The sequence below is a fragment of the Pseudopodoces humilis genome, chromosome 5 (genome assembly GCF_049639895.1).
Source record: "Pseudopodoces humilis isolate 2021_Gansu_Grassland_sample_001 chromosome 5, ASM4963989v1, whole genome shotgun sequence".
In the NCBI taxonomy this organism is placed as follows: Eukaryota; Metazoa; Chordata; class Aves; order Passeriformes; family Paridae; genus Pseudopodoces; species Pseudopodoces humilis.
The window spans coordinates 15,015,090-15,028,979 of record NC_142204.1 but is presented as its reverse complement, the minus strand read 5'-3'; the positions used below and the strand labels follow the sequence as shown (position 1 = coordinate 15,028,979).

Sequence of the window (13,890 nt, the reverse complement as noted above, 5' to 3'; positions counted from 1 at the left end):
GCTTAAATGATGCTATAAATCTATTTTGCTATATAAAACCAAACTGTGTCAGATACCAAAACATGCTTAAGAATCTCCTAGGCTATTTGCAAGAAGCCTTCTGGAACTAAGTACTGCTAATTGATGGAAAGCTATTTTAAGAAACTAAAGCTTCAGAGCACCTGGCTGAGCTTAAATGTGAAAAATGAGCTCCATTATGATGCTTTTAACTTAGTGCATATTTTTGATCATATTTATGCAGCACAGTAAGTGGTTTGTTTGTTTTTTTGCAACATCTCCCTGTATCTTTTGAGCAATGGTCAACATTTTAGAGTGCTATTGATGCTGTTATCAATGCTTTTCATTTCACGCTACAGTTTAGCAGGACACAGATAATCCAAGGTAAAAAGAGAAGTGTGTGGAAATTAACCTGTAGCATTTGGCTACTTATTGAGTGCTCTGAAAGGGGGAAAACAAAGTTTGGCCATAAACTGTAGATGCTTTTGAGCTGAAGGAAAAACAAACAGCCTCATCCTCTGGAATAAAGGGATGTCGGGTAGGTCTGAGCTTTCAGGTGAAGCAAAACTATATTGAGTGGTAAGCTGTAGGTGACAAGCAGCAAGAGATCAAGCCTTGTTACTTCTCAGAAGAGGTAATTAGGAAGTGGTCTAGCAGTCAAACAAGCTTCCTGTTCTTCTGTTTTTCTTAGAAGAAGGTACAACTCAATTTTATTTGAATTTCAGCTCCAATATCCACACGTCTAGGCAGGGGTGATGCTATGCCTTATCAGTGTCTGAGACCACCGTTCCCATATAGCAGAAAGAGTTTAAGGAAATGGAGTAGAGATGGAGTAGCAGGATACAGTCACTTTCTACAGTGACTGTAGAAGGGTGGGCTTTGAGAACCTGAGCTGCAGGCAAATACTGTATGCTTATTTTTGCAGTGAGTGAGCATATTCAGGTTGCATTAAAAGCCTCTCATGTTTAAGCCTTACCTTAGAATAGGGTTGTTTATGCAAAAGTTAATATTAAAAGGAAGTGATTTTTTTTTTTTTAATTCTCTGAAAGAACAGGAATGCTCTATGAATATCTAGGATTTCTCCTGTACTTACATTAACAGTTCCACATAACGAACATTTTTGTTCAAGGCTTCAATTTCTTTCATCTCTTTCTCAGTGAGGGAGAAGTCAAAGATCTAATGGAAGAGATGTTAGGATTGCGTTAGCATTTCTTGTCATAATCAACCTTCATATGTTCCAGATTCCAAAAGCACAATCCCTCCTTCTCCCTGTACCTCTCCCACAAACCCATGCTTACTTGCATTTGCAGTAGTCTTGAGGACATGAATAAGCCCAGTCACATTTGCCTACACCTTTTTTGCAAGAAGGGGAATGTAGTCTGGCAATGCTGAGCCACCAGCTTTGAAAGCAATGTATTTCCAGGGAAAGTAGGGAGCAGCGTGAGTACTGAGTGCTGCAAGGGATGCAGGAACAAAATAATCTTATTTTTGGGTGGCAGTCAAACCAAATGCTTTCTGGTGGTGTGTTTGTGAACCTTTCTGTCACTCTTGTGTGTAGCAACCCTTCCCTAGCACAGCTGTTCCATACCTGAAGATGGGGCAGAACAATCCTGATCTCCTGCAGCCTTGGGCTGCTGACCTTCTGAGTTACCTCATCTTGCTTGTGCTGCTCACTGCAGCAGCTGGTGCTCTGGGACACACCACCAGCTGGAGCTTTGGCTGCTCCAGAGGGTTAAAAGCCAACATTTCCTCTATGCATTGCTCTGTTATTGTCAGATCTTGTTACCATTTAGTGGTGGGGACAAAAAGCATCAAATGTGGCAAAGTTTGCCATTGGTCAAGTCTTACAGATCTCTGCAGAAAAAACAGGGAAATTACCTTCTATAGGGGCTAAGCCCATGTAAGTGGATTTGTCCATGTACTATTGAGGTATGAATTTACCTGGAAATTCTCTCTGATGCGTTGTGGATTGAAACTTTTTGGGATCACCACCACCCCTCGCTGGACGTTGAAACGCAAAGCAATCTGTGCTGCAGTCTTGTTGTACTTCTTGCCAATGGCATTCAGGACAGGATCCTTCAGTAAAGGAGGGGAGGACACATTTACCCTGGAAAAAAAGTGCGAAGAAAAAGAAAACAAAAAACCTCCTCATCTTTAATGTCAAAACACAGAGGCCTCTACTTGTTTGTGGGCAGAACACTGCACCTTTTGACAAGTAGGGTGAAAGACAGGAGAAAAGCTTTGGCTTTTAGGTTGGCGGGTTGTCAAAGGCAACTTCCTATGCGATGTCCTAACGTTGACTTAGTTTCTTCTTCCTCGCCTAAGCCTCACACATTCCCTGTTCCAAACACTTGCCTTCTGTTAGAGGAGACCTAAGGCAACCTCCTATGCAGACACCTGGCATTCTTTGATGACAGCATGCAGCAGGAGTGTTGAAAGTTTACTCACAACAGTAATATTTAGACACTGAAGTTCAAAACTGCTTTAAAAAATGGGGGCAGAGGTATTTTGCATGGAGACACAGTAGTGGACAACTATGTTTCCCTGGATATTGTCTTTCTATCAGAAAGTAAAATGGGGACTTACCATGATTCATCCCTTGAGGTTCCCAGTGGGCTGTACCCAACAATAACGATGTCATGTTGTCTGCAAAATTCTAGGAGTTTGGGCTGGGTGAAGTAAGGATGGCATTCTACCTACATAAGTAACACAGAATGATTAATCAATGGGACCAGAAACAGAAGATATCCTCATATTTGAGAGAGCTACAGACCAGGTGATGCTTTCAGGAAAGGATAGATGTAAATTAGAGAATTGGGAACTTCATCTGTGGTTGCTATTCAAATTGTACATTGCTGGGTGACTGAAATGAATTAATTTTTGTTTGTTTTTTTGTGGACAGCAGATTAGCATCTGCAAATATAATTTGGCTGCAGGAATCTTTTATTGGCCTGCAGTGGAAAGGTGGCAATAAATGGAGATTATGGAGGTGAGGCAAGCTCACTAGACAAATAGACTGAGAAGGACCCATCTCATGTGGGTCAACTCTCCATTTCTCTGCCTCTTGCATTCAGGATGACTAATCTGATGTTGTTTTTAGGAAAGTGTTGGCATAAGCTGTCCCAGTTACAAAGGTGAGAGGGGTATACAAAAGGTGAGATTATGGCCTTGTTGCAAGCTCTGCCCTCCCACGTTGCAAACACTGCTCTCTCACAGGCATGGATTTTCTGGCTGTGACCTCAGACTCTGGGAAATGGATGTCTAAAAGGTGATAGAGCAACCACTGTTTGCAGTGGTTGCTATCTGGCAAGTCTGAAGCTATCTGGCACTTCTGTGCTTCCTGGCTAGCTGCCCTAAGATGGGCTTAATCTTTTGCCTGGTTTTCCTCGACCCCAGGAAGCATCAGCAATGCTCAGTGCAGTTGTAGGGACATGCCAGAAACAGCAATTGCATTTTGCACCCGCTGGGCACGTTAATACCAGGGAAGGGTGCTGGAATTTCCTATTCTCTCAGGCAGCCTTTCCCTCCAGGCCAAAAACAGAAATGAAAGCTGTGGTCAGCCCCCTTGCCCTGCCTCATGGCCATTTCAGCCCTCCAGGCCACGCACTGGGAGTGGGAAGTTGGTCCGGGTTGGTCCCTGGCCTCTTCTCTATTACTGCTAATGTGGATATTTGTTTGTGCCAGATGAGTCAGAAGAGCTTCCCAGAGATTTCTAGGAAATGCAGTGACCTGCCAAATGCCAGAGCCAAAGGTACTGGGCACTCAGATGGGTCACTGCCACTTGTCACCTTCTCAGAGCCCTACTGCTGTAATTTAACTCGGATGTGCCTGTCATCCTTATGGGATTGTTAGCTCGGGCCAGTCACGTAACAGGGTCTCCTTTAATTGAGTGCTTTCTCTATCTCTTACAAACGTCTTATACGAAAAGTACAAGAATACAGCAAATTCAGAGTTGCTTCTAATGGCTTTTACACTTGAGAAGCCTGGAGTGACTCAGGATCTGTAGGGTTGGGCTGGTGTCAGTTAAGGTGGACACGGCTTCATTGAGGACTGGTTAGCTCTGAATGGCTTCCTTGGGAATGTTTGGACTTGAAGTAAGGTACATGGCAGAGGTCTAAGATCTGCTTTGGCTCAGCATCCAGTCTTGTTATGGAGCTTTGACACAAAGGCACCAGTTTTACAGTCCTGGAGCAGAAACTGAGGAAAGCGATTGCTCCAGAGCCTTCAAATATTGATCTTTAGCCTAGATAGGAAGAGTAATATTTTTAAGCTAGAAATGGAAGTATGGAGGGCGACATCTGTGGCAAGGTACACATCACCTTTCTGTACATGGTGGCTTAGGCTGTGTGTTTGCATTCCCCAAAGGGCAGTGGCAGCGTGGCAGGCGCTGCCCTTGGCTTGCAGTCATACCTGGTTGCTGACAGGTTTGTATTTAAGTCCTGGCTTGTTCATGATCATCTCCAGTTGCCTGCGGTTGAAATTGGATACTCCAATAGACTTTGCCAAGCCTGCATCTTTACATGCCTCCAGAGCCTGCAAAGAAAGCAAAGACAAGAGGAGTTCCACATGTTGGCTTGATTTCTTGGAGCATGCATTTTAGAGAGAGGTGGAAGATAGACTATTATTGAGACCCTTTGCTGCAGCAGAACTAAGAGCTCTACTAGCATGAGGGCTGGTGTTGTCCAGACAAACCAAACTCTATTCCTGTGTTGACCTGCTTTCCAGACCAAACCCTAATGTTTTTTTTGCCTCCTGTAAGGGTAGAATTTGTCTGGAGAGCAGAAAGATTTAACTCAAGATATAGATGCTTAAGTGCCAAGCAACTGCTTTTAAAGAGCTTTGCTTACTTTATGCTGCTTTAGCAGTGCCCCAAAGCTGGAGAAGGAAAAGTGAATAAAACAAATTGCTTTCCTGGTAAGTCAATTCACTCCTTTTGATTGTTGGACAGTTTTTCATATGAAGTCTTTATCCAGTGAAATCCCCTAAATGTCTGGCAAGGCACATCACGCAACCTTCACAAAAAATTCAGTGCAGTATCAAGCAAAAGCGGAAAAAAAAAAGGTGGATGGGAGAGAGGCATTCTAGATATTTTTTTCACTTTAGACAAATCCTAGTAGCTGAGAAACTCTTATGAATACTGGATATGAATATATTCCCTGGTCTTTGTTAGCTTCATCTGCTGGGTTGTTGAGGGGAAAAGGGGTCCTTTCCTATTTCCTATCCCTTTGCTGCCCGAAACTCTGCACACAAATAATTCAGTGACTGTTTGAGGCAGAGCAGACCCCAGCATGGAGCTGGATGCCCTTCCAGGTTTTGTTATTCTTTCTGTCTCACAGGAGCTGAAAGCAGGGAGGTAAGAGGCACTGTGTGTTTGATGACCTCTAGTTGGCCTCATATGCCTTCTATCACTCAGTGACAAATCAGCAAATACAGTCATCTGGATTAATTTTTGATGGCTAGCACCACACTGAGAGAGAGAAATTTTCTGCATTGAGTTGAGTCATTTTAATTTAGATTAATGCTGCAATTTGCAGGCACTCCCCACCACCTATTTTTCTCTTGGTTTATTAGCTGAAGAGAGTGGCCTGCTATAGAATAACCTTTACATTAAACACCAGCTCAAAGATAAAAATATAGCAGTGTTTGGAGTGTATTGCTTTCAACATCTGAGCATCCATTCTGTGAGAAGAGGGGAATTAACTGCATTAGCCAAATTCAAATGTAACATAAATAGCTAATGTGGAAGTCCCCCTTCCCCGAGACCCAGCCTGGATGGCTCAGCTGCCAAGGGAAAGTTCAAGCCCTCTCTGGGCTCTCTCCCCCTTCAAAATTCACTTAGAATTTCACCATTCTTCATCTTTATCTGGTGTACCTCGAGTAGAGCTAAACTGGGACATGATCTGAACAGTGCAAGCAGAAGTGGAGCACATAGTAGCACCTCTTATCTCTCTTGGTGTGAACTGGATGTAATTAGTGATGCTATTTCATCAGGCCCAGTGCAGAAAGAGAGCTGACCAGCTCTGGCCATGAACTAAAGAGGTGTCCATGGCTTTGAGAGGCAGAAATGTGAGGAGATTGCTAGTTTCACTTTCTGCCTCTCCCAACTTCCTGAAAACCAAGTGACATTAGGCTTAATGAGACATCTGCCTGAAGGACTAGAGCACGTCACAAACAAGTGTAGGGTGCAATCTTTCAGGCAAATGCTGCTTCCCTCCAAGTTTTCTTACCAGAAAAATCTTGTGTTCCCATCTGATAAGTAAATGTAGAAGTGAGTGAACTTGTTCTAGTGGCAAGTGATGGCAAGGTCTTGGGCTTGGTTTTTTGGGGGCTTTTTTTTGAGTGGGGAGGTGTTGGTATTTTTTTTTTTTAATAGGGATTTCTTTGTTGTTCGTTTGGGGTTTTTTATGGTGAGCTTCAGGGCAAAATCTGTTTTTTCCTGCAAGTGAAAAGATTTTACTTTTTGCAAGATGACCTAGTCTCTTCTGAGGACTCCAACTTTCTCTTTCTGTAAAGATCTGATAAAGGGGAAGGATTGGTAAAAACCTAATGATAAAAGCTTCAAGTAGTGAATGAGAGAGTGTACTTAAAGAGGGAATGTGGATGCCTGATGTTTCAACAATGTTTTGTTATAAAAGTAATTAAATTATAGTAAAAAGAAACATGTTTAAGAATAGAAATAAAATTTATCCATGGAGATAGTAGAATTCAATCCATTTGCCCTGGCAATTTGCTTCAGTTATGTTTATGAAAACCACAAATAAAAATGAACATGAATATCTGTGGATTTAAAGCATATATGGATGGATGTTGTGTTTGCTTACCTCCCAAGTGGCACATAAGTCTGTCTCATGGTAGATAAATTTTCCATTTTCATCTTTTGGGTAGAGTGCATCTCCAGGCTGAAAAGAAAAACCATACTGCTGTGCTTTAAAGAAAAAAATGTCACTCCTTAGAGCAAAAATTTTTTCACGGACTCTGTTTCTACTAGTAAACAATAACAAAAAAATTGAATAGTTTTCTGAAACACCCTAAGTTCAGCAGGTCATTTATGCTGGGCTGACCACATCCTCATATGCTAGAACGTCCTTGGATACACTCCTGAACTGTCACATGAGAGTACACTCAGGAGTTCCTGGATTGCCTTGTTTTTCAGTAAACTTTTGACCTTTATGTTATGGCACCCAAAAGACTTGTCTCCTTCCAAAGGGCTGGGTTAGAGTACCAGCCTGTATTCTCTTCTACTTCTTCCCTCTTCTTTTTGGCCCTTTCCTTGCCTTCTGCTTGTGTCCTATGCATTTGGGAACTGGACTAAGCTGGTACTCTCCCCCAACAGCTGGAGGGTCCAAGAACTACTAGCAGTAAAGGGGTATGGGCATAGCTGACCTCTTAAGTGCATTATCCACCTTTCTTTCAGCACCAGAAACTCTTTCTTCCAATCTCTATACTCTGTAGGCTTCAGAGATGATTTATGAGCTGATATCTCGCAGGCACAGCTTTCTCTTATTTGCTGGTTGTTTCACTGCTCTTGCAAGCAATGCATTAACACCTTCCTCCCTTGTGTCTGATCACAATTTCACTTATGTGTTTTGCTGGGGTTTGGTTTTTCTTTTTTTTTGAACAAAAACCCTTCAGTGATGTTTGGCATTTGATCTGACTTCAAACTGCTACATTTCAAAGGCCTGGGTACAAGATGTTGACGTGGTAACTCCTTGGGAACATGCAGCTGTGACTAATATGATCAGTAACTATCACCTCCCAATTCAGTCGAGTTCAAATCCAAGGCATTTAATGGGAAAAGTGAGCCTAAGGAAAACACAGCCTCAGATTTCATAGGGCCAAGGTCTCAGTTACAGACATAAGCCTCTCTCCTCCAAATGTGCTGATTTCCTCAGAGAATTCCACAAAGACAACTTGTTGCTTTTGTTGCCCTGTCTTGCTGGAAAAAAAGAATATCTTGACTAGAAGGAAGTAGGTGGCTGTTGGGTGCATATTTTTTCTATTAGAAGGCAAAGTGTTTGCCATCATAATGTGAGGTGGAAAAGCTTTATTTGCAAAACCACCCCATGGTATTTTGGAACAAACCATTCATCCCATGATACCCCAGCACACTTTCCAAGGACTGCAAATTCAACATATTAAACAGTTGGACCTGTTTAATTTTAGTAAATGAGTCTGAATTCAGGACCTTTTTACTCAGTCACACTTCTAATTCACTAACTCCTATTCAACTTTTTTTTTTTTTATAGTAGTCAATAGGCAGCAGTTATATCAGCTAATTTACCATCCTCCCATTTTCCTCTATCATTTGTGTTTTAAAAATGAACCAAGTCAGGATGAATGGTGCTTGGAGATAAACTTCTCTTGACTGAGATGTGGTGTGAACTACTGTGGGTTTCTACAGTGATCAACTCTTCATCCTGCCTGCAGAGAACTCTGCAAGATGTTGAAGTGCCGTAGTCTCTGCTCAATAGCCTCCAGGCAAAACTTTCTCTACCAAGCTATCTTTTTATGAAAGGGCATTTCTGAATGGAAGGACTGCCTGCAGATGGATGAAGTGCTGAGAGAAAGGCAGTGTTTTGATGGTGGCAGGGTGGAGGTTACAGGGTCATTAAAAAGGTCTTTCAGGAGCTGATCATGTATTTTAGCTCTGGGTTCTCATGAGCTACACCATACCAGTCATTCTAGAAATGCTGATGTCCTCTCTTGCAGTTTCATCTTAATGTTTTACACTGGATGAAAGGTGGCTTTTTACCATGCTGCTGCATGAGCACTGAAATCAGTGTGACAACACCATACAGTCACTGCCATTATGCAGGGTGCCATCTTATCATGTCATGTCCGAAATCTGGAGGCACTCCAAAAGATACCAGACAGCTTACTTGCCAGTTTAAAACACAGCAGCTGTTAACCACTGAGAGGAAAAGTCCTGCTCCCATCATAGTAATTTTCTCACCAACGCATGCAGAAACACAGGTCTGCACATCCCCTTGCTTTCATAAAAAGGTCTTTGAAAAGCAGGCTTTCTTAAGAAAGCAATTTTAACAACCTGTGGATGCCTGTCCTATAAATAGAAGGGCAACAGGAAGTCAAATAGTGATGCCAATGATCTGTTTGAGTTATTCTTTTAAAATTATGAGACACGTGAGCCTTCTTCAGTGTAACACTAAAATATCTGCTTTCCTGTCAGATGACAGAATCAATCAGTTGGGATGGATTTGCAGATCATTTAGTGCACAAGTTGATGCTTACTGATGAATCAGTTATCTGAGAAGAGTCCCCTAAAAAACCTGCTGGTTTTTTACCCCTAAAATACCCAGGCAGAGGGAGGACATGTGGTGGCCTGTTTCTGCTGTTTACTGCCTTGCTAGGGTGGAGGAGATGAGCAACTCTGCTGAGGGCTAAAGGCAAGGAAGGACAAAAGTCCTGAATGGGAAATCTACATGGGGAAAAATACAGGGAGGTGTAGGCTAAAGTTGGTAGGTCAGAGAATAATTTCACCCCACGTGGTGGCCATTCTTGGGCTGTTGAAAAGCAGTGGGACTTTGCTGAGTGGTGCTCTCTGAAACCATAGTCCTCTTACTCTGCCTGAAAGCCCCGTGACATATTGCTGGCTGTGCTCTGCAGGACATGTCTCTTACTGTTTTCAGGGTGCTACTGTAAGTTCTGTCTTAAGTACGTCACTGCTTCCAACCAGAGACTGCTTTTGCTAGACTTTTGGGGAGGAAAGCACCAATGTTTGAAGACTGGGGGGAGTAGGAGTTTCTTAAGAGTTACACCTTCATGCTCCTCATCAAAGGCAAGCATCACAGGCAGGATGAGTGTATTTGTGAGAGAGGGAGCAAAGAAAGGAAATCTGTCACCACTGCAAAAGGATGGGGTTTTTTAATTTTGTTTTTGACACAGAAAAGTGTATATTTTTCAGGAAGAAAGTGACTTATTTTTTTCTCTTCTCTCATGAGAAACATGAATGAATCTCTAGGTCTGCTACTCCTTTAACTACTCAAGATTGTTGATACAAGCCTCAGGGAGTCAGATGTACATTACTTTAAAGCCAGCTGTCTATATCTTTATATTGTGAGACAATGACCTTCACTATGTGGGAGAATGAACTACTAAAGAATACAAACACAAGAAAAGGGAAACAGGAAATTGCTAGTGGTGGGAAATTTTCAAAAATGTACCCAAAAGGATTCCATACGTGTGACTGTATAAATAAAATTTTAATATCAGAGTCTGGTTACTCCTATACAGGTCTTAATAGGATATGGCCTCCTCAGGGGGGAAAAAGGGCTGCAAGTGTAATGTGATAGCCTCATTGGTAAATTGCTTCCTATCTGATAGTTCGGGTAATTTGGAGTCTGCAGCAAAATATGATTTTAATAATCAGAAACCTTTCTTGCAAAAAGAGGCCAATTTAGAGCTCAAACCTTGCTCAGAAACAATTAACCAACTAATTCACTGACTCTATTCTCTCTTAGGAGAAGGATTTAATTAGTTCAAAACCACTTAAATGTTTTGGATGTCATTCTCCTCATTTCATTTGCCTTTATATCATGTACTTGTAGAGGAAAATTGTAAAGCAAGGTACAAAAAGCTGTGGAAACAGAAAGTGTGTGGACTTGCAAGAGGGAGGCATGGAACTGTGGTGTGAACTCCTTGCATTCAAAAGTTTTGCCTACAAGTTGCCCAGAGCCTGCAGTATGAGGGAGTATCAGACTTGAACATTTAAGAATAAGAGATGGACAACCCATGTTTGGCACCAGCTGGGATCTAGTGAAGCTGAGTGCTACAGTTATGGAGATTAAGATCATAACCACAATTTTGCCCAGCAGCTTTAAGCTGGGACAGGGTAAGGAAACCAACTTGGTGACGTTTTTACCTTTCCCTCTCCCCCTCCAAACTTTGCCCCTGGCCTGTTGCTGCTTTGTATGTCCTCTTTCTTCCAAGTCACTCTCTCATCATGGCTCAGAGGGGATTCAGACACATGTACTGCTCAGCTACGGTAATTTTTCAGAGTAGGAGCTGCTCAACCACAGTTGGGAGACCCGTCCTTCCAGCAGAAAGTCTCCACACAACATCTCCCCTGGCCTGTTCTCACACCACCTATAAGCCTCTCTTTGGGTGGGTAGTGCACAGAAATACGTGTATGCAGTTTAAATCAAAATATATGTTATCTGCCAAAAATGCTATTGACAACATAGGCTGGAAGCTGCAAGAAATATGCTAAATGTAGACCTTGGTTGAAGCTAAGTTTGTGCGCTTTTTCCAAGCATTTTTTCTCTTTACCTTGAAAGCCATTGGCAGTTCAATAATGTAGAGGTCAACATAGTCCAGCTGCAGGATCTTCAGGGTTTTCTCCAGAGTGGGACGCACCAGCTCTGGGGGGTGGCAGGTATTCCACAGCTGGGGAGGCAAGCACAGGCATTTTTGGGTGTCAGGAGGAACAGTGAAGCCCCCCCAACACACACTCCCTCCCTCTTGCCCCTCTGACGGAGCCCATTATGCAGACTGGAAAGACATCGTGGTCTCCATCCCTGCAAGGCAGAGATGAGGGCCTTGCCTTGCCTTCTGTCAGAGCCAGATACAGAGGTTAAGTCAGGAATTCATGCCCAGGACTGAAGAAGTGTTGACCCAGTAAAGGCATTACAAATTTTTTTATTACAACACAGGTTCTTCTGAGCTGAGTATATTGCAAACTCTTGCTCAATGAACTTAGGCAGATTCTTTTTGTTTTCCAAGCATATGCTTTCACTGAAAAACTTTGTTCCCACAAGGAATCTGTGGTCAGTTTTATGCCTGAAGGCAGAATCTTGGATCATGTGAGTTAGCTATTGAACAGCCAAGCACCCAGCACTAGGAGAGCCTTCTGGTTTTCTCCTGTGGCCGTGGAGCCTGAGAGACTGCTTGACCTAGGGAAGTTTTCTCTCATTCCTCAGTCCTCACGGGAAGATGTGTTTGCTGTAATGCAGGTGTGAGTAGTTAAAGCACATTCTTCTGGACCTCTTTAATGCAAACTGCTTCCTTTCAGGCCTATGCCCCGAGGTTGCTACGGAGTGTGCTTAGCTGGTGAGTGTTCAGGACTATCTCTAGCTGAACTCTGCTGATGCAAGTCTCTTGCAAGAATAAAACCACAGCATGGTAATTAGTAACCTAGAGCTCTTTGTAAACTGATTGAGTTTTGTCGATTTTAACTGCTGCAGAATTAACACACAATAGAAGGTTTAAAGTGCCATTTGAATGCACACAATAAGTTGGGCTATTTTCTTTTCTTCTTTTTTTTTTCAACTTGCAAAACCAAGTGTGTGGAGTCACATTGAGGTTTCTATCACTTTTGTTGGTTGGAAAAGCATGCTGTTTGCTGGTATGGTCATTGTCTAGTCTGTTCTGCAACTAAAGCTCACAGCCACTGCATACCAAGGTGTAGAATGAATTTGTCTAAAGACTCAAAACTTGAATTGTGATTTATAGGAGAAGATGTTGATTATAGGTGTTAAAGGGCATAGCCTGTGTAAGGTTTAAGCTATTTTAGATGCTTGTTTTGTTTCTAAACGATGTTATAGTTATTCCCCAGGAAAACAATCTGATCAGTTCTGCCCACAGAAGTAAGGACATGTTAAGCTGTACTGAGAGCAGGATATCTGACCCTGCCCTAAGGTGACAAACCAAAACATCTGGAAATTCCTACTAGACTTTTCTTAACTGTATGCTGCAAGATGTGAAGAGTTTATGATCAGCAGACAGTGGTAAGAGGTAAGGTGTACTACAGTGAGGAGACCAAGGTCCTGCTCTCAGGAGTTTTAAATTGTTCCACTGGATTTACTGAAAACCTTTGAGCTATGTGTTTTTGAAGCATTTAAGTGCAAAATGAGAGTAACTTGTATTTAAGTAAGGAAATGACTTTGTAGACTCTTCATGTCCAGTTTGTTTCTGTGTTTTAGAAATTTGGTAACCTGATATATATTGGCTAGAAGTAGTTTTTCTGAGTGCCCTTTCTAGCCCTGTTCTCTTGAGCTCAGCATTTGCCAGTGAACATATTTCCCTCTAAAAACTGCAGAGGTTCTGAAGAACCAGCCTTTAAAAACAGCAAACATTTGTACTATGTCAATACATAGATGCCATGGAAACTTGAGAGTTTCATAACTGTTTTCATGATTTGTACAAGTTATTGTATTATCTACCTAAGTAGAACCCATGTTTGAGCAGTCAAAGCTGCCAGCTGGCTTTGGCATTTTAGGACACCACATTTCCTGGAAATGTTACTTCTAGTTTAATGAAAGAAATATCCTGGGATGAAAGAGGAGACCAAAAAGGTCTTGCTGTATAAGCCAAGTGAGATGTTGGCAGTTGATATAAAACCTCTAAAATTTCTGGATGCTGAGCTACTCTGCCTGATCAGGCAGCCAGCAGCGGGAGCCAAGTGCAAGTGCTGATGATTTCAACTGGCAGATGCAGCACGATCACACCAGGTCACTGTTCCAGTAACGCTGCCACTCAGCAGGGCTGCTCTCATCAGTCCCTGCTGATGGATCAGCCTTCCATCTGCAGCATCTCTGCCTAAGGAAAGAGCTGCACAAGGGGCTTGAGTCTGAAGGCTCTTGGGAATTTCCAGTACTTCTGATGTCAGTAAGGCAGAAAACTAACTACTGTAGTGCCTGGTGCTTCCAAGAAAGGTCTGTGTATCTGCCATGTTTCCTAGAAGATGCAGCAGTTCATATCAATCAGTTACTGATCAATGCCTGAAGTATCTACTGGGTTGAGATTTGACTTAAGTTTGTGAGATACCTAAGTTTTTGAGGTACTAAACTAAACTAAAGATACATAAGGCAAGGGAGATCCATTCCCATGCCTTCTGGGAAGTTCAGAGCTGCTGTGAGAGCTTTGAGTGAAATCTGT

At 42.4% G+C, this 13,890-nt stretch overlaps 1 protein-coding gene across 1 annotated transcript in view; it reads right to left on the bottom strand.

Moving 5' to 3' along the window:
• AKR1D1 (aldo-keto reductase family 1 member D1) overlaps positions 1-13,890 on the bottom strand; it is a 34,797-nt gene that overhangs the window by 2,385 nt on the left and 18,522 nt on the right. Inside the window, exons 3-8 of the mRNA XM_005527936.2 lie at positions 11,284-11,400; positions 6,819-6,896; positions 4,408-4,530; positions 2,584-2,693; positions 1,939-2,104; positions 1,091-1,173 (exon numbers count right to left, since the gene is read on the bottom strand). Of these exons, the coding sequence (XP_005527993.1) occupies positions 1,091-1,173; positions 1,939-2,104; positions 2,584-2,693; positions 4,408-4,530; positions 6,819-6,896; positions 11,284-11,400 (677 nt within the window). The remainder of the gene's footprint in view (positions 1-1,090; positions 1,174-1,938; positions 2,105-2,583; positions 2,694-4,407; positions 4,531-6,818; positions 6,897-11,283; positions 11,401-13,890) is intronic.